This window comes from Salvelinus namaycush, chromosome 5 (genome assembly GCF_016432855.1).
Source record: "Salvelinus namaycush isolate Seneca chromosome 5, SaNama_1.0, whole genome shotgun sequence".
NCBI lineage: Eukaryota > Metazoa > Chordata > Actinopteri > Salmoniformes > Salmonidae > Salvelinus > Salvelinus namaycush.
The window spans coordinates 58,215,315-58,233,452 of NC_052311.1; the positions used below are offsets into that span (position 1 = coordinate 58,215,315).

General features: G+C 44.3%; 2 protein-coding genes across 2 annotated transcripts; both read right to left on the reverse strand.

Moving 5' to 3' along the window:
* Window positions 1–5,567, reverse strand: LOC120047208 (blood vessel epicardial substance-like). Its single transcript, XM_038992739.1, has 7 exons — window positions 5,303–5,567; window positions 3,863–3,987; window positions 3,006–3,193; window positions 2,710–2,818; window positions 2,319–2,486; window positions 1,424–1,565; window positions 1–167 (listed from the first exon to the last, which is right to left on the reverse strand). Exons 1-7 carry the CDS (start codon window positions 5,565–5,567, stop codon window positions 31–33), a joined length of 1,134 nt encoding a protein of 377 aa, XP_038848667.1. The 3' UTR covers window positions 1–30.
* A 1,625-nt stretch (window positions 5,568–7,192) lies between these two features.
* Window positions 7,193–8,759, reverse strand: popdc3 (popeye domain containing 3). The gene is made up of 3 exons (XM_038992740.1): window positions 8,257–8,759; window positions 8,050–8,158; window positions 7,193–7,519 (listed from the first exon to the last, which is right to left on the reverse strand). Exons 1-3 carry the CDS (start codon window positions 8,757–8,759, stop codon window positions 7,193–7,195), a joined length of 939 nt encoding a protein of 312 aa, XP_038848668.1.
* Between the last annotated feature and the right edge of the window lie 9,379 nt (window positions 8,760–18,138).

The window sequence follows — 18,138 nt, forward strand, 5'->3', positions numbered from 1 at the left end:
GTCAGCACTGTTGTAGGATAATGTCACATCTTACACCTCTATGGCTGTCGAGTGGGTGTGGCGTTTCTTAACAGGAGAGTCTGGCTCAGACTCTATAAAGACGTCATCTTCCATTTGTTCTTCAATGGGCTTCATCGTTTTGGATGTCTTGGAGCCAGGAGATTTTTCTGGAAAGAAGGACACAACGATTAGGGTGGGAAAAGAGGTGTGTGTGTGTTTTTTTAATATAACCGTGTGTGTTTCCATATGGTCACAGACAAACACACCATAAAGGTGGCACAAACGAGGTTGTCATAGGTCACAAATTCCACAAGCCTTCATTCTGACTCATATGACAATACTTTAAAAACAAAACAGAATCACAACCACACATTTGACAGAATACACAGATAGGCCCTAATTTCACATACTGTATGTTTGTGTTGGAGACGGGGGGAAGACAGTGTGAAGTTAAATCAACATGGTAAGAAAACAAAAGCACTCTGAATCCTTTTCCAGACATATCCCTCACATTTGCAATTCAATCCCTACATTTGATATGGAAATTGCAACAGGATAATGTAGAAGCTATTGGGGTTAAAGAGTATCTTGTATGTCTAAATACTGAAAGTGTTCCAGTAGGAGCTGTACAGCAGCACTATTACTACAGGATGGATGATATGAATGAATGCTGTCTTACTCTTAAACACTGAACTTTGAAGATGTTAAAACGACAAACCAGGTTACCGGGGATCACTCGTTTTAGAACAGGCAACATAGTGCAGAGCTGTAGGGTTAAATATTTAGGGTTGGGTTTGAGGGAATGAACTAGCCCGAGTCCCAGATCTGTTTCAATTGTCTTGCCAACTCCTATGTCATTGTCACGCCAAATGATAGTTGGCAAGACAGCACAAACAGATCTGGGAGTCAGGCATTAGGAAGGTGAATTTGAGGGCAGTGGGATGGGGAGAAAAGAGATAGTCTTACACCCCCTTCAGGGCAAGGTGTGATCTGAGAGAGTGGGTTGATTCACAGCTAGAGGAGGAGGAGGAGGAGGGGGGGGGGACAGGAGAAACAATGTCAGAGAACAACTCTAACTAGAACACAACACTTAGTAAACAATGTTGTCAGATTGGAGCTAAACCCCTAATAAACAAGGATTTAGTGACTGTTAACATCACACATCAGAGAGGATATGAGGGGTAAACGATGAAGACGGACTCAACCCAGATTGCCTCATGATTTGAGTAAATTAAGTGACTGTATAACAGCTACTATTGACCTGGCAAAGATTCACTGTGAATCGAAACTTTGTCACTATTAAAAGGTGGCATTACAAGAATGATACTGTCAGTCTTTTTCAGACTCAATAGCTAATCAGGTTGTTAGACACTGACAGATGGGCCAATAGTATCACAGCTTGATGGGAGGTGGTGAGACTTACGATGTGAGGATCCACTGGAGCCTCCACGGTGGATCTGGTTCAGGATGTCATCGGTGTCACTGGTGCTGCCCATGCTGTTCCTCATCTGCATCATAGAGACCTGGGAGCACAGGCTGGGCTGACGCTCCATCTTCTTCGCTGCCTGTTCATGTCAACATAGTCATCGTTATTGTTATCGTCATCATTGTTATGATCGGTGTCACCACCACCATCATCATAATAATTTCTTACATAATCATTGTTATTTGAATCTAAGGAGACAATTCATAATTTAGGAAGGTTAATGACCAAATCACAATTACACTGTGTGTACAAAACATTAGGAATACCTGCTCTTCCCATGACATAGACTGACCATGTGAATCCAGATGAAAGCTATGATCCCTTATTGATGTCACTTGTTAACTCCACTTCAATCATTGTAGATGAAGGGGATACAGGTTAAAGAAGAATTTTTAAGACTTGAGACAGTTGAGACGTGGATTGTGTATGTGTGCCAGTCAGAGGGTGAATGGACAAGACAAAAGATTTCAGTGCCTTTGAACAGGGTATGGTGCCAGGTGCACCGGTTTGAGTGTGTCAAGAACTGCAACGCTGCTGGGTTTTTCACACTCACAGTTGCCCATGTGTATCAAGAATGGTCCACCACCCAAAGGACATCTATCCAACTTGACATAACTGTGGGAAGCATTGGAGTCAACATGGGCCAGCATCCCTGTGGAACACTTTGGTCACCTTGTAGAGTCCATGCCCCAACAAATTGAGGCTATTCTGAAGGCAAAGGGGGGTGCAACTCAACATTAGGAAGGTGCTCCTAATGTTTTGTACAATCCGTGTATGTTCGTAGACAATACAAACTACAGTGTCTCAATTTCTGAACAGTGACTAAACCCACCTTGTCACTGAGAGTGGGGTCGTTGAGCGAGTACAGCTTGTTGGTGATGTCTTTGCCAATGAGGTACCTGAACACCTCGTTCAGGAAGGAGTCAGACTCCAGGAAGTAGGTGAGCCTCTCCCTGGACCAACATAGGAACTTACAGTTCTCCTCCGCCATGATGGTCACCTGTAAATGAATCAACAAGTCACAGGTTGTCATGGTAACAAACCTGCCCTATCATGTTTGGTTTTACCCAGTATGGATACACTGTGAACTGGAATATGGGTTAGTGGTAAATTGGGTTATATAGGAACACCTATATATATATATATATATAAAATACAAAAAGAATACAAAAATAATACAAAAAATAAATAAATGGTACATTCAATAATCTGTGTTTAGTTACCTGGAATTTTTCTCCTCTGTTCATCTGGGTTGATCTGAACTCAGGGGAGTCGATGAAGGCATTTGTGTAGATGTTATGGAGGAAATGACCTCGATATGACACCTTCATTCTGTCGCACAAAAACATATAGTCAACATGGATGACCATGGATGGATCAAATGCACACAGATGCACACAGATACTGCTAAACCTTATTGATCATTATTATTATCATTATTGATCATCATTCAGGGAAAACCTGGGGTGGAATGACATGGTAGATAGGTGACAGGGAGATGTCTCAGAGTGATACTTACTTTCCTTTAAGGAGGATACTGAGGCGCTCATCAACGGAGGTCTTGTCCTCGGCAGCATACACCTGTCCCTTCTTCAGGCTCTGGATGGTGCAGAATTGGCCCGTCAGTCTCTGGAACAGGGCCTCGCGTACGTGAAGCGGCTCAAACATCCGCTTGTACACTGACTTCAGCTCCCTGTCAATCTTAATCTGACAGAAGACATAGCACGGTTACAGCTCATTGTCTATAGCTGATAGAGTGGAATATAAAGTGTTATGATGGATGATTGACGTGACTTGAGCTAGGCTCCTGATTCAGGGTGGATAACCACAGGGTGTAACATAAAGGACCAGGCATTAGGTATATTTTAGGGTCTTTAATATAATGTCACCACAGCAGCCATCATAAAGTGAGGGCCACCAAGTTCTACTCATCCTTGATATTGAATTGATAGGACACAATTCACTCATGTATGTCATTCAGTGTTAGTAGATGGAGGGAGGAGTGGAGACATGGGAGTGAAGAGGACAGCAGTATAGATGTAAACATATCTTCCTTTCTCGTTATGAGGAGAGGTGGTCCCATTCTGTCAGTTATGTGAAGGCCCTCTACACACTGGAAGTCCCCTGGTTGCAGCAGTGCATTTGAAAGACCTGCATCTCATTTAGATAGAGAGAGACAGAGTGGCCCCAACCCCAGGGGGATGTGACGCTGTCTCACCGCTGAGAGACACAATGGAAAACTAATCTCCAAAAATCCTCATCAAAAATAACTGTTCCAGGCAACTTGTACCTACTCTAAGCTGTATGTATGTACTGTAAATAAATGGACCACAGTCTGCCTCTAACTGGACTGTGTTGGGTTGGGGCAGAACTCACAGGTCTGCGTTTGTAGACCAGGTAAAAGAAGTGCATGAAGTTGACCAGCAGGAAGACCACGTTCCACACCATGACATCCAGATTACACCGGTACAGCGTTGCCCAGGTGATGAACAGACAGCTTCCTGTCAGGGACAGGAACAGGAAGTAATAAAGCACACTTGAGTTGTTATTGGTTGAGTTATATCCTCATATTGCCCTATAGCGGTAAATTCTTAAACTAGTTTGAGAAAACTCCAGTAGGCAGCTGTACTACCACCAACATAGTGGTCATATGATATGATATCATTCCACTCTGCTCAGTCCCTTTCCCAGCTGTACTACCACCAACATAGTGGTCAAATGATATGATATCATTCCACTCTGCTCAGTCCCTTTCCCAGTTGTACTACCACCAACATAGTGGTCATATGATATGATATCATTCCACTCTGCTCAGTCCCTTTCCCAGTTGTACTACCACCAACATAGTGGTCATATGATATGATATCATTCCACTCTACTCAGTGTCTTTCCCAGCTGTACTACCACTAACATAGTGGTCATATGATATGACATCATTCCACTCTACTCAGTGTCTTTCCCAGTTGTACTACCACCAACATAGTGGTCATATGATATGATATCATTCCACTCTACTCAGTGTCTTTCCCAGTTGTACTACCACCAACATAGTGGTCATATGATATGATATCATTCCACTCTACTCAGTGTCTTTCCCAGCTGTACTACCACCAACATAGTGGTCATATGACATCATTCCACTCTACTCAGTGTCTTTCCCAGTTGTACTACCACCAACATAGTGGTCATATGATATGATATCATTCCACTCTACTCAGTGTCTTTCCCAGCTGTACTACCACCAACATAGTGGTCATATGACATCATTCCACTCTACTCAGTGTCTTTCCCAGTTGTACTACCACCAACATAGTGGTCATATGATATGATATCATTCCACTCTACTCAGTGTCTTTCCCAGCTGTACTACCACCAACATAGTGGTCATATGACATCATTCCACTCTACTCAGTGTCTTTCCCAGTTGTACTACCACCAACATAGTGGTCAAATGATATGATATCATTCCACTCTGCTCAGTCCCTTTTCCCAGTTGTACTACGACCAGCATAGTGGTCATATGATATGATATCATTCCAATCTGCTCAGTCCCTTTCCAGCTATACTACCGCATCAACTCCCCCATCTCCAGGAAGTGTGGACTCGTTCACTCACTATAGTGTTTATCACATTTCTAAAAGCAATTCAATGCATATGAATCCTTGAGGGGGAGTCAACGAGTGAATACTTTGGAGAGAAGGGAGAGATACTGTGGTGGTAGAGCTGGTAATGAAACTGAAAAGTGTGTAATGCAATCGTATCATGACCACCGAGTTGGACTGTAATCTGGGCCAGCAGAGGCCAGAATGGAGCCACCTGTCATCAGCATGAGGCGCAGCAGGATCATGTGCAGGGTCAGGGTGGTGGGGATGACAAGGCCCAGGAGGAGAGACAGGTTCCCCAGGTGGAACAGCAGGTGGTGGGCCTCCTCCCACTCCTCACAGGAGGTTACGTTGGGCTCCATGGTGGTCATCACCAGACCTCCACCTCCAGCCCCGGGTACAGACCCAGGGACTGCCGACCGCAGGGGGGCCAGGGTGGTGTAGAACAGGCTACTGGTCATCTCTGGAGAGGTAGACATCCTGATCCTCACCTAGAGAGAGGTGGGGAGGGTGTTGTGGTTGTTTATGTACTGCTTATGAATGGGGTATGTACATGTTATGAATGTATTATTATGTTGGTACCTTTCAAGTTAAGTGTTACAGGATTGGTGGTAGAAACAGCAGATTTTTGCAGTTGTAATGTCAATTCACGCTGCTGCTGTTCTCATAGTGTACATCAATTTGTCACTATCACAATATCCTCAGGTTTCAATAGATTTTCATAACAGATTACTGTATTTCCAAATGTTTTCTTTTATGTAGTAATGCATTAGAATAACTTTTGAGATGCTTATAGGCCTACTGACACTGTCAAGTTCATATTTGATTCAGCAATTAACTGATTTAATACTGTAAATAGCCTGGGAATTCATCATACCGATCATACAGCACTGGAGTGATATTGAAAGGTTTCACTTTAACGTTGCTGGGTTTTTGAGCGGATCTGCCGACCAACGCGCAACAATATTTGACTGCCAGTCCCTCAGATATAGATTATGAAATGGACATGGAAAAAGTGCGAAATGAGTCGGCTACAATACGCTGCTTGTAGAAAATTAACGGGACCTACCGGCTGACGGCTCTTTCTATAAGAAATAGCCTAATTTGTTTGAGCGTTAACTTTCCTTTCACCACTCAGTCAGAGTAAAATAACAGAGAATGGGAGATGTAACTTACCAATCTGACAACAATCGATCACGAATAGAAAACAATGGACAAGTATTGAGGAGCTATAAATGTAAGGTCCTCGCGAGCTGGGGGACTGCACAATGTGAGTCGCACATTCCAGCGAGCTGACAGGCATTGACTAAAATGGGCAAGAGGCGAGGGGACAGCAGTCAACACTATCCGTCGCTGCGCACCTGCAAAGTCCGGGCACGCCAACAGGGGGAGGTAAAACTTCCCTTTTTGAGAACTGATAATATAGCCTAGCAGCCAGCAAATATTATGAAGCCAGTCGAGTGAATCGTGTTATGTGTTTCGAGATGTTGGTAAACCTAATTGAACAGTGCTCCTTCACCCTCCAGAGGTGACATGAGCTGCGTGATGGGGTGACAAGAGCGGATATTAATGAGATCAGCACCAAGGTCAGCCCCATGATCAGCGCGAGAAAGTGATTGACACTCACCTGTTGACTGCTCCACAGAAATTCACGCTCTCCGAAGAAAATGTTGCAGGCCTAATGAAAGTTATTCGAGATACAAAACGTATAGGGCCACATTGCATTGTTAATGCTTTTTTATGATTAAACATAAATATTGACAAAAAAAACTCAATAAGGCAATTGAATATACAGTCTCAATTTAAGACAGACAGGTAGTAAAGTGCACTATAAAACATAAACAGGAATCAGGGGGTAACATTTCACTGGTATTTTCATGCAGAGAAAATCCCCCCCACACACGCACACGCGCGCGCCTATTGCATGATGTCTGGCAAAACCAAGTGGAGGGTTACTTGATGTGCTACAACGTATTCTATGTTGATGCGTAAACTACATGTATGCCATATGCCATATCCATAGCCTAAGGACTTGAGGATAACAAACAGACAAAAACAACATCCATTAATGAAAAACAAACATTTAAAAGTTCCGTTCCAGTCACTAGTCAGTCTCTTCGGGTGCTGTTATAGTTATAGGGACACGGCCACGGTGGCCATGGTCATATTGCGCTGGGACTCGTAGGAACCCATCTGTTCGGTCTAATTCTGGCAACGGGGACACGTGACAGTAGGTGGGTAACCGGAGATCATATCGGAACCCGCGGCTGTCGAACGCCTTGTCGTTGAGGGAGTACAGCTTGTCCGCGATGTCATTCCGCACCACGAGCGCAAAGACCTTGGCGATATAGCGGTGCTTGGCGAAGAGTAGGTACAGTTTCTTACGTCTCCAAGAAACGTACCTACAGCAATTATCTGCACGCAGGGTCACCTGGGGAAAGAAAACACGAATGCTTATACACTGAGTATACCAAACATTAGGAACACCTTCTTAGCATTGAGTTGCACTCCCGACAGGGATGTTGGCCAATGTGGACTCCAATGCTTCCCACAGTTGTGTCAAGTTGGCTGGATGTCCTTTGGGTGGTGGACCATTATTGATACACACGGGAAACTGTTGCGCGTGAAAAACCCAGCAGCTTGCAGTTCTTGACACAACCCGGTGCGCCGGGCACCTACTACCATACCCCATTTCAAAGGCACTTCGATCTTTTGTCTTTCCCATTCACCCTCTGAATGGCGCACATACACAATACATATCTCAATTGTCTCAAGGCTTAAACATCATTCTTTAACCTGTCTCCTCCCCTTCATCTACACTGATTGAAGTGGATTTAACAAGTGACATCAATAAGGGATCCTAGTTTTCACCTGGTCAGTCTATGTCATGGAAAGAGCAGGTGTTCCCAATGTTTTGTATACTCAGTGTATATGCCTTTATTCGATCAGTTTACTATTTACCTGGAAAACTCCCTCATCTGACGGCCGGAGAGAGTCCCATTCAGGTGAATCGAGAAACTGGAAAGGATATATGTCATGTAAAAACTCTCCATTTACTGTCACACGAATTCTGTAAAAAAAAAAAAAAAAAGTGGGACATTAGGCTATTTTATATGACATAACACCAAATACAGTTGTATAAAATGTCAAAGTGAAGTTGAAATGCACCTGCCGGACAGAAGAACGGACAGCTTATCAATAGCAGTCTTGCCCTCCATAGCAAAACAGTGGTCTTTCTCTATAGTGTGGATGTCCCCTTCACAACAGGCGACTATCTTGCCGAAGTGGGTGAGCGACACCCCCAGCTTTTTGAACAGGTAGCTGTACAGATCTTGAAACTCCTTTTCGAAAGTAACGTTCCTCAACCGGTAGGCGACGTGCACAACTTGAACCGCACATATCCCAAAGAGAGCGAAATTCCACAAAAAGGTGTCGGTGGTGCACGCGTCCGACCATGACCAAATGGTTGTGCAGAAGAAACCGAGCGTCAGAAAGGTAAACAAGTAGAGGAGCCCATAGAACCCGCTCCCTCCCATGAACCCCAAAACAAGGAAGATACTGGCGAGGTGGAAGATGGCACCCTCGGATCCCCCCTTCCATTCTTCGCATAACGGGTGCACGACAGCCGCCGTCAAGTTTTCAGAAGGTGGGAAAAATTCTGGCGCCTCCATTGTCGCGCGTGTGGAGCACGTCACTTTCCAGAAAACTGAGAGGTGGTAAGAGAAAACGAATAAGTGAAACGTCACCGAGACTTCCACCCTAAAATGTAATCGCCCTAAGTTTTGATTATATCACCTCTTAAAATATGACCCGGGTATCGGGACGGGGGTGGCTAAGTAACTGCTCCCCTTGGTCCTGACGTCCTACTGTTTAAAGCTCTATCCGGCTCATCCAAACCATATTTTCTATGCACATGACGTCTAGGATAAATCCAATAATTGAAATGCGATATTGAGATGTACGGATATCAAATGACGCATTCATCAACTTACAACCTAAGCAAATGACATTACACAACACCACCAAGTAGGCCTAACATATTTACCTTTCAATGCAAATCTCTGATAATTCTCAAACTCACTAAACATACACTGTGATGATGGTGTTATGAATTTGCCTGATTAAGAGAAGATTGTGATGATGAATGATAAGCCTCCAAGGTCTCTGACAGAAGGTGGTCTCCAACAACTCAGTAGGGTTGTATCATTTTCCTCTACTTGTTTCTTGTTCTGCTACAGGTGTAAAGGTGAGTAGGATGGACCCTGCTATAGGTGTAAAGGTGAGTAGGATGGACCCTGCTATAGGTGTAAAGGTTGAGTAGGATGGACCTTGCTATAGGTGTAAAGGTGAGTAGGATGGACCCTGCTATAGGTGTAAAGGTGAGTAGGATGGACCCTGCTATAGGTGTAAAGGTGAGTAGAATGGACCCTGCTATAGGTGTAAAGGTGAGTAGAATGGACCCTGCTATAGGTGTAAAGGTGAGTAGGATGGACCTTGCTATAGGTGTAAAGGTTGAGTAGGATGGACCTTGCTATAGGTGTAAAGGTGAGTAGGATGGACCCTGCTATAGGTGTAAAGGTGAGTAGGATGGACCCTGCTATAGGTGTAAAGGTGAGTAGGATGGACCCTGCTACAGTTGTAAAGGTGAGTAGGGTGGACCCTGCTATAGGTGTAAAGGTGAGTAGGATGGACCCTGCTATAGGTGTAAAGGTGAGTAGGGTGGACCCTGCTTTAGGTGTAAAGGTGAGTAGGGTGGACCCTGCTATAGGTGTAAAGGTGAGTAGGATGGACCCTGCTACAGGTGTAAAGGTGAGTAGGATGGACCCTGCTATAGGTGTAAAGGTGAGTAGGGTGGACCCTGCTATAGGTGTAAAGGTGAGTAGGATGGACCCTGCTACGGGTGTAAAGGTGAGTAGGATGGACCCTGCTATAGGTGTAAAGGTGAGTAGGGTGGACCCTGCTATAGGTGTAAAGGTGAGTAGGATGGACCCTGGGGGGATGAAACAGCTCAACTCTAATGAGAGGTTGTGTGTGTGTGTGTGTGTGTGTCTTTCCCACTCCTTGATCTCTGTTTTCAGACCAGGACATCATAAATCACAGTGATAGACTAACAGTAGGGAGGCAGGGAGGCAGCAGTGATCTATCTGGGCTAAAATAACCCACTGCAGTTTCCCCTGGTGAGCTGCTGCCTACCTGACCAGACAGTCAAGGTGACATTGAGAATCACAGAGCTGCAGAGGACTGAAAACTCAGGCAGTGTGAAATATTTAGGACATGCTGCAATCACATGCAGAGATCCCCTGGGTCCAAATCCTTCAGTATGTCAGACAGACAGAGAGAGCTAAATACATCCTCTGTGTTTGTGTGAGTGCTTTCTCTCTTTCACTCTCTCTCTCAGCCCTCCACCTGTCTCACTCAGTCCCCCTATCTCTCTCTCTGAGGAATTCTTGCCCTCTTTTCAAACTGAAGGTTACCACAACTGTCTATGGGAGATGGGAAACAGTAAGGGACAGTCTGAAGGTATGTAGTGGTGGAATCGGACCCTGGCTTCAGCTGTTGTGAGTGACTTGATGCTAGGAGTGGTTATCCCCCTTCCCACACTCCAGTCTAAGGTTAACATTGTGGTTGCACCACGGGCTGCTCAGAACACTAAACATACACGCTCACCAACACACTACCCTGGTTATCAAACTCAATCTCATTATAAAAGAGGTGCAACTCATTTTAGGCGTTGGTACTTTTACAGTACCAATGTTCATATTGTAGAGCAAATATTGGAGCAGTGTTTATCCCCCGGGGCACACTCCAGTCTGAGATTAAAATAACCCGTACTTACAAAGTACAGCATTAGAGGTGCTGGTGTGCACCGGACCAATTCAAGCACTGTGTGTACGTGAGTGTGCAACTACATTTAAACACAGGGAGAATGTGATATAGATTGTGCCAGCTACCAGCAGCTATACAAAGACGATCAGAAACCCAACCCATCTATAAATAGGACTACACCCTCCACACGCTAGTGTGTGTTTGTGTGTATGTTCAGGTTTGACAAATGGTGGACCTTCTCCCTCATTAATTTAGAGAGGGATGGTGTTAATTGGGCCATGGCATTAAACAACCTTGGCAGAGAGAGGGGAGAGAAGTATCTGTCCCTTAGGTCTTCATCTGTCTGAGAGAGAGAGAGAGAGAGAGACAGAGAGACAGAGAGAGACACAGGTAGAGAGAAAGAGAGAGGGGGGAGGGAAGAGAGAGAGAGAGCAGGTGGGTATGAAAAATGCCAATTAGTATGAGCATGTAGGGATATCTGAATGTCTGGTACTAACTTTGGTTAGGATAAAGTATGTCAGACAAATACATCCACCCCTACACACACTCTACACACAACACTGGTGAACTCAAACCGAGGCGTAATGAATCTCTTTCAGAGAATTCTCAGCACTGTCATTAGTGTTATTTTTAGAGACTCCCCAGATAGAGGCCCTGGACCTTGGATTGACTGAGGAAACCACACACACTGTACGCCGACTCTAATGACTCTACTCATGCAAAGATACACTGATGTATTTTGTCATGCGCGCACACACACACACCATGATAGATAAGATTAGTCCGACAAGGGACAAGCTTGTGATAGTGTCCCATTACTCTCCATTAGATGCAGCCATTAACTACAAGCCCATAACTATTAACCTCATACACAAACTCTCATACATATCACATACTCTTCTGTGTTCCTTCCTTCATCTGTGAGTCTGGATGATGAACTAATTTATTTCCTCATTAACTGACAGGCGAGACGGAGATCTGCTATGATTGACCCGTTTCCACAGAACTGATAGTTTCCCATTCCTGCATACAAATGAGTCAGACTGTCCTGGGAGGCACAAACACACACACACACACACACACACACACACACACACACTGTCCCAGGAGGCAGTCCAGCTCTACAAATGCAGTGTGACAGGCCTGCTGCACCGTGTTAGGGGAACACAGAGCTACAGGAAGGGGACAGAACTGGGGATATGTAAGGAGGGGTGGGGGGCAGGTAGATTTCAGGGGTAAGTAGAGAGGACAGACAGATAGATGGACTGGGTGGGGGGTGTATGGTGAGAGGTGAGGGTGAGAGGCAGATCAGAGGATGAAAGTGGTGTGGGTTTGTTTGTCTCTGAAAGCCTTATATTGCAACGAGGCTATAACAGTACTGGTTTACAATTATATTATGACACGTATTCTATGAAGGAAGAGAATATTGTGTTTAATTTAAATCATGAACACACGCTAGCACACACACTCTACACACACGTACATTGTAATATTGTTTTATGGGGGTATTATACATTTTGTATTGTAGATATGTAGTGGTGTAATAATGTTATATGATGTACTTGTTTTATCTTTTGTTTAATGAGTAACGTAAGTGCCTTAATGTGTTTGGACCTGAGGAAGAGTAGCTGCTGCCTTGGCAGGAACTAATGGGGATCCCTAATAAATACAAATGAAGTAATGTAACTACAGGCTACCAGAGCCCAGATTATACAGGAGGACTGAGATTGTCTCTAGTTCCACTCCCACTCCCAGGACATTTTCATTTGTTATTACCTCAAAAAGAGCTATTTATTAGCCTACTTTGATTTCCTGTTGCAGAGAGAATCTGTTGCATCTCGTAGTGGAGAAGAGAAAACAGGCCATCGTCCTCCTCCTCGTTGTCTTCATCCTGTACGTGTCCATCAGAGCAGCAGATCAGCCTCGCCGATATGTGTCTGGGTCTATACAACACACACACGACAGGGAAAGGGAAAAGGAGACTGGCCTCTGATAAAAGAGAATATGGAAAACGAAGTGCCTCTTTTCATTCCTCTCGTATAATGAGACTCAGACGGGGGATTCTTATCTGGCCTTTTCGCTCTCTGTGCTCCAAAGACGTTCATTTGTTCATTCTTTCTGACGAACAAGAGACTCTTCTATTTTTTGTGACTTAACAAAAAAGAGAAAAGGTGAGCGGTGTCTTCCAGCATGGCTCCTACACTCTTAGGAAAAAAAGGAGCTATCTAGAACCTAAAAGGGTTCTTCCGCTGTCCCCATAGTAGAACCCATTGAAGAACCCTTTTTGGTTCCAGGTAGAACCCTTTTGGGTTCCATGTAGGATCCTTTCCACAGAGGGTTCTACAAAAGGGTTCTACGTGGAACCAAAAACGGTTCTCCCTGGATCGTAATAGTTATCCTATGGGGACAGCCAAAGAACCCTTTTGGACCCTTTTTTTAAGAGTGTATAAACACACACACACACTTTCCAGAGTTCAAAGCTCCAGTCACACACATCACTCTGAATATGTCCCCAACATAAAGTACTGGCATTAAAAACATCCCAACTAGCTTCACAGAGTTGGTAGCTAGCTAGAGCCATTGGTTCTGCTTTGCTTCAAGTCAAACTCAGTAAACTCTCCATCTCTCCCACACACACACTCATATGAACACATGTCCAGGAGCAGAGCAGAGTGTCTTCATTTCCTTGTCTTCTTCATTAGTCAGTGTACCTGTAGGTCCCACTCCAGTAATCAGGAAGCTGCTTGCATAGTCACAGCTAGGAGGACCAGGGAGGTGTGTGTGTCTAACACAAGAGGACTGACTCACTGGCTCTCTCTCCATTGTCTAAAAGTCTGTCCTCTCCTTGCCTCCTCTCCTTCATTGCACTGATTTGAAAGACCTGACCACGTGAAATCCAGCCTAATGATGAGCTTCCACCATATTATTTCCACCTAGCAAGTCATTCCCAATCAGTGTACTGTAGATGAAGGGGAGGAGAGGGCGGTTTGATAAGCCATTGAGCCATTGTGCCAAAGTGGCCGGTAAACGGAGACAGAGAGCGGGGGAGGAATGACAGATAATCTCTCAATGATGAGGACCACTCATGGCACCGCAACAGCAGCACAGCTATCTCCTCCACTGTCTCCACGACAACCACTAGCTACAGTTGTCTTGACCTATGGGATGGATGTAACCGGAAGGATCTGGCTGTTTTGGTAAAGGGTCGGAAAATAACCACTGCAGTGGAGCTGTGCCAAAGGGGCCTCAAGGGCGCTGGTGGGGACAGAACCGCACGCTCCGGGCCAGGTGGCTATATAGCACCAGGGAATGGAGGATACCTTAGGGAAGGAGGTCCCCCTAAGTTGGTCAAGTCTGAACCTAGGAGTTTGGGCACTCTGAAAACATTCAGGGAGCAGATGGAGGAGAGGAGAAGGGCTATCTGAGGTATGTCGAAAGTTTCATGGTTTGACGCAAGACCGGAATCCGAGGTGCTCCGTGATGAACCTGTAATAATTGAACAAGATCAGTTAGTAAACAGGTTAATAATAGTCTTGGCCGAAGGGAACATAGCTGGGAGTGGCTCCCCATCCCATCAGAGAATTGAACCCGGTCTCCTGCGTGTAGGAAGGGGCTCCGTTTTTGGTGAGTGTAAGAATTGCTGACAGAATGGGCTAAAATAGCCCCCCCTGAGTCAGCAGTAAAACATTCTGTATGCAGAAAAGGGAAGTAGAGGTGGAGCAGTTTCACTACCTGTTGAAGGGAGAAAATATGATATAAGTCAAGTGTTGTAGGTGAGGGATGCACTTGAGAGGATAGGAGCCAAGGGGTGAGATGTCGGCTAACCTCACCAGCAGCAATGAGGGCAATTACACCAAGAACGAGACACACCTGAATGAGTCCTGGGTGAGTGGGGTAGACTATACCTTGGTTGGGATACTGTGTACAGGGCTCATGGAAGGAGGGTTGGGTAATTAGGATTATAATTTTACTAGGGGGAAACATCAAACTAGGAGGGAGGATATGGTTGGGAGCGCCCTGGAGGTACTAATGCAGTTGGTTTATGGTTTACTTATTGAGGAGATGCCCTACGGAACAAGACAAGGACCAGTATTGCAAATGTGGAGTGTTGATGGTGTGTCAAGCTGTGGACGTAGGATTAGAACGGTATGGAACCCTGAGGCCACTGTTGTGGGTGATAGAAGCACTGATAGTGGTGTATTTAGGAATACATCTGGTGGTGTGTGTGAACATGGGCAGCAAGAATGTGCATCAACAAGGCAGGTTGGGAACAGCGCGTAAGAATGGGGTGTACCGCAGACAGGTGTGTATCTGTGGTGACAGATACTACTGAGCTGTGTGTAAGATCTCAGGGTGGCTGCTGGTGTTGGGATTGTTCACTGCATTAGACTGGATTATATTACAAATAAATGGACTGATTATGTTATGGTTAATAATGTACGGTATCCTCTTTACAGAGCGAACAAGTCGGAGCTCCGACTTTGATGGGGGTGGGGGCCACAAACATTCTGAACTCATGAGGGGCCGCAGTCACTCGTGGGTTTATTTACATGCTAACAATGGCCGTTTGTTTCTGTAGGCCCACTGTGGAACATGCGGGATTGCCCATGTAGGATGCCATTACCTCGGTTGACCTAGATATGGAAAGGTACAAAAAGCTTGAGGTACAGAGCACACCTCGCTGGGCTCACAAGGAGTGGGATGACCCGAGAGAGCTGGAGGGAGAAGGATGGGATATATCCATGAGGTGAAGTCGTGGGGAAAGCTGTGTGGGGGCAGAACCCGAACCATTCACCAGGCCAATGGAAAGGTTATCTACCAGGAGAGAGAGTTAATCCATGGAGGGGGGTGTCGTGACCATGGATGTAACTCTCATCCCTGCTGAGCTACAGTTAATTCTAGGACAGAGGGAGCATGAGGCCAGAAAAATAGAGATTCATCGTGGGGCAGGAAAAACAGTAAGGGGAAAGCTGGGCAGCATCGCAGTCAGCCAAGGACTGCAGAGTAAGCATAGTCATTGCCGACACCAGCATCCAAGGGTGGAGCTTGGGGAAGAACCAGACAGGTAGGTTGAAGAAAGGGCAATGGAACATGAACTTCCTCCAAACCCTCCTTTGACGTCCTTCTGGAGATCGACAAGTGCAACGAAAAATGGGGCTTGGGGGTGGGTGAGTCCAATATGGACCAGACATAACCAGTTTTGAAGTAGGAGTTAAAGGGTATGTCAGTATATAAATTATTGTTTGAGGGATAGAATCTCTTTTCTTTTGGGGTATTGTGCTTAGAGGGGCTTTTGATTAATTTTCTATTTTTACTGCTGTTTTTAGATAGCCTTGTTCCTAAAAGTTTAACTCTGACACAGCAACCAGGGTTGGGGAGTAACGGATTACATTACATGTAATCCATTACATGTAAGGGATTATAAAAAACGGTAACTGTGTTCCGTTACCAGCTAAAATATTGTAATCAGATTACAGATACTTTTGGGAAACTAGATGATTACTTTGAGGATTCATTTTAAATTCAGAAAGGATGTTTAAAAAAAAAAAGTATTTGGCACTTCTGTTTTCACCAATGACATTCAAATCAGCATTAAAAAAAGGCGCAAGTTTAAGTATTTTCCACCTGAGCGAGTCTGACCACAAGTCAGAGACCACTATGATGACACACCAAATGTGTTGGTGGATCACGGGAAAGAGCAGGAATAGGCTTTTGTAGTCTACAGTCCAAGCTATGTCTTCCAATGGTGCAACTGATGTCGGCACCTAAAGATTATTCAATTTAAATAAACGTTGAGGTAAGGATGACAGCAGTGGTGTAGTCTGCGGCAATACGGATTTCACTTATTATTGATATCTACTTTGCGCATTGATGTGAATCACACTGCTGCGCTCTCATTAAGCTATTTGCGCCTAACAGATTGTCGGTGTTGTGGATGGCTGTTCACCAATCTAAATGTGTATTTGAACCCAATAATGGATGAATTCAAGAAGTTTAAGCTGCCTATCAATCATTGTTTTTGAAACCAATGAACAGCCAGTGAAAAATGTGCTCTTGCAACAGCTGCATAGTGCGGATCCAAGCCTACGGAATAAAAGTGGGGCTTTTATTGCTCAATCTAATTCTTGCTAATAAAAAAAAAGAATCAATAGGCCTAATGGATACATGCTCAAATTTGCACGCTTTTGATAGACTTAAAGGGGCAATCTGTAGTTGCTACATCCATTTTTGGATTTATCATGGATGGTCAGTGTTTGCATCCATAGCTCTGTCTATTAATCTGAGAGTGGTTACATTTCTCCAGGCCCACCCCTCAGCTTTTTACCAAAACAGAGGCGGGGCAACCGTTTTGTTATTTTTTAATCTGTGGATTTACCCTTTAAACAGCTGCATATTATCAAGATATCAAAGTGTCACCAACAAAAAGGTAAACAGTCCGATAGCAAATGCAGCATATGGCATTCATTTTTCACATGTAAACAGCACTTTTCAGTAGTGCTCAAAGCATGCCATTCCACGAGTGCAGCATTTATTTTTCAACTCGAATCAATGAGCCCAATCAGTCCTCCATGACAACAAAATAATAAACAACAGAGTAGGGCTGGCTAATAAGTCCTTAGTTTTGGGATCATGCTCCGGTAAAACAATTTGGCTAATCTGTACTTCCATATTTTAATGTCCTATTCTTGAAGATCAAGTGGTCTAACATTTATTGGAATGACTGGAATTCTGATAGACTTTGGTTTTTAATGTAAAGCTATAATTTAATCATATGTAGTAGAAAGCAATGGGTTAGAGGAAGTCTACATAACCAACCCATAAAGTAAAATTTAACATCCAATAATGGCCAGCTATGTAAACTTTAACATTGATTTATCCTGCAATAGATGTCATTCAATTGGTAAAATCCATTTTTGTCTTCTAATGCCTCTTAAGAGGAAAGTAATCTAAAAGTAACAGAATGTAATCAGATTACGTTACTGAGTTTGGGTAATCCAAAAGTTACGTTACTGATTATAATTTTGGACAGGTAACTAGTAACTGTAACGGAGTACATTTAGAAAGTAACCTACCCAACCCTGACGGTAACTATACCTCTTGTCTCATGGAACAGTAGTTCCATTACAGGGAGTAACTCCAGGTCCACAGGTGAAGGGTTTGTTGCGTGCACCTGTAGGTGTAAAAATTATTTAAGTAATGACAGTTGCCGAGTGGAGAAAGTAT

What these genes read in the sequence shown, in the direction of transcription:
- LOC120047208 (XM_038992739.1), bottom strand. Translation starts at nt 5,567, where the DNA reads ATGTCTACCTCTCCAGAGATGACCAGTAGCCTGTTCTACACCACCCTG. An exon ending in GCGCCTCATGCTGATGACAG is followed by an intron (nt 3,988 to 5,302) that starts GTGGCTCCATTC and finishes TGTCCCTGACAG; the next exon opens with GAAGCTGTCTGTTCATCACC. An exon ending in TGGTCTACAAACGCAGACCT is followed by an intron (nt 3,194 to 3,862) that starts GTGAGTTCTGCC and finishes GTCTTCTGTCAG; the next exon opens with ATTAAGATTGACAGGGAGCT.
- popdc3 (XM_038992740.1), bottom strand. Translation starts at nt 8,759, where the DNA reads ATGGAGGCGCCAGAATTTTTCCCACCTTCTGAAAACTTGACGGCGGCT. An exon ending in TCCGTTCTTCTGTCCGGCAG is followed by an intron (nt 8,159 to 8,256) that starts GTGCATTTCAAC and finishes TTTTTTTTACAG; the next exon opens with AATTCGTGTGACAGTAAATG. An exon ending in CAGATGAGGGAGTTTTCCAG is followed by an intron (nt 7,520 to 8,049) that starts GTAAATAGTAAA and finishes TTCTTTCCCCAG; the next exon opens with GTGACCCTGCGTGCAGATAA.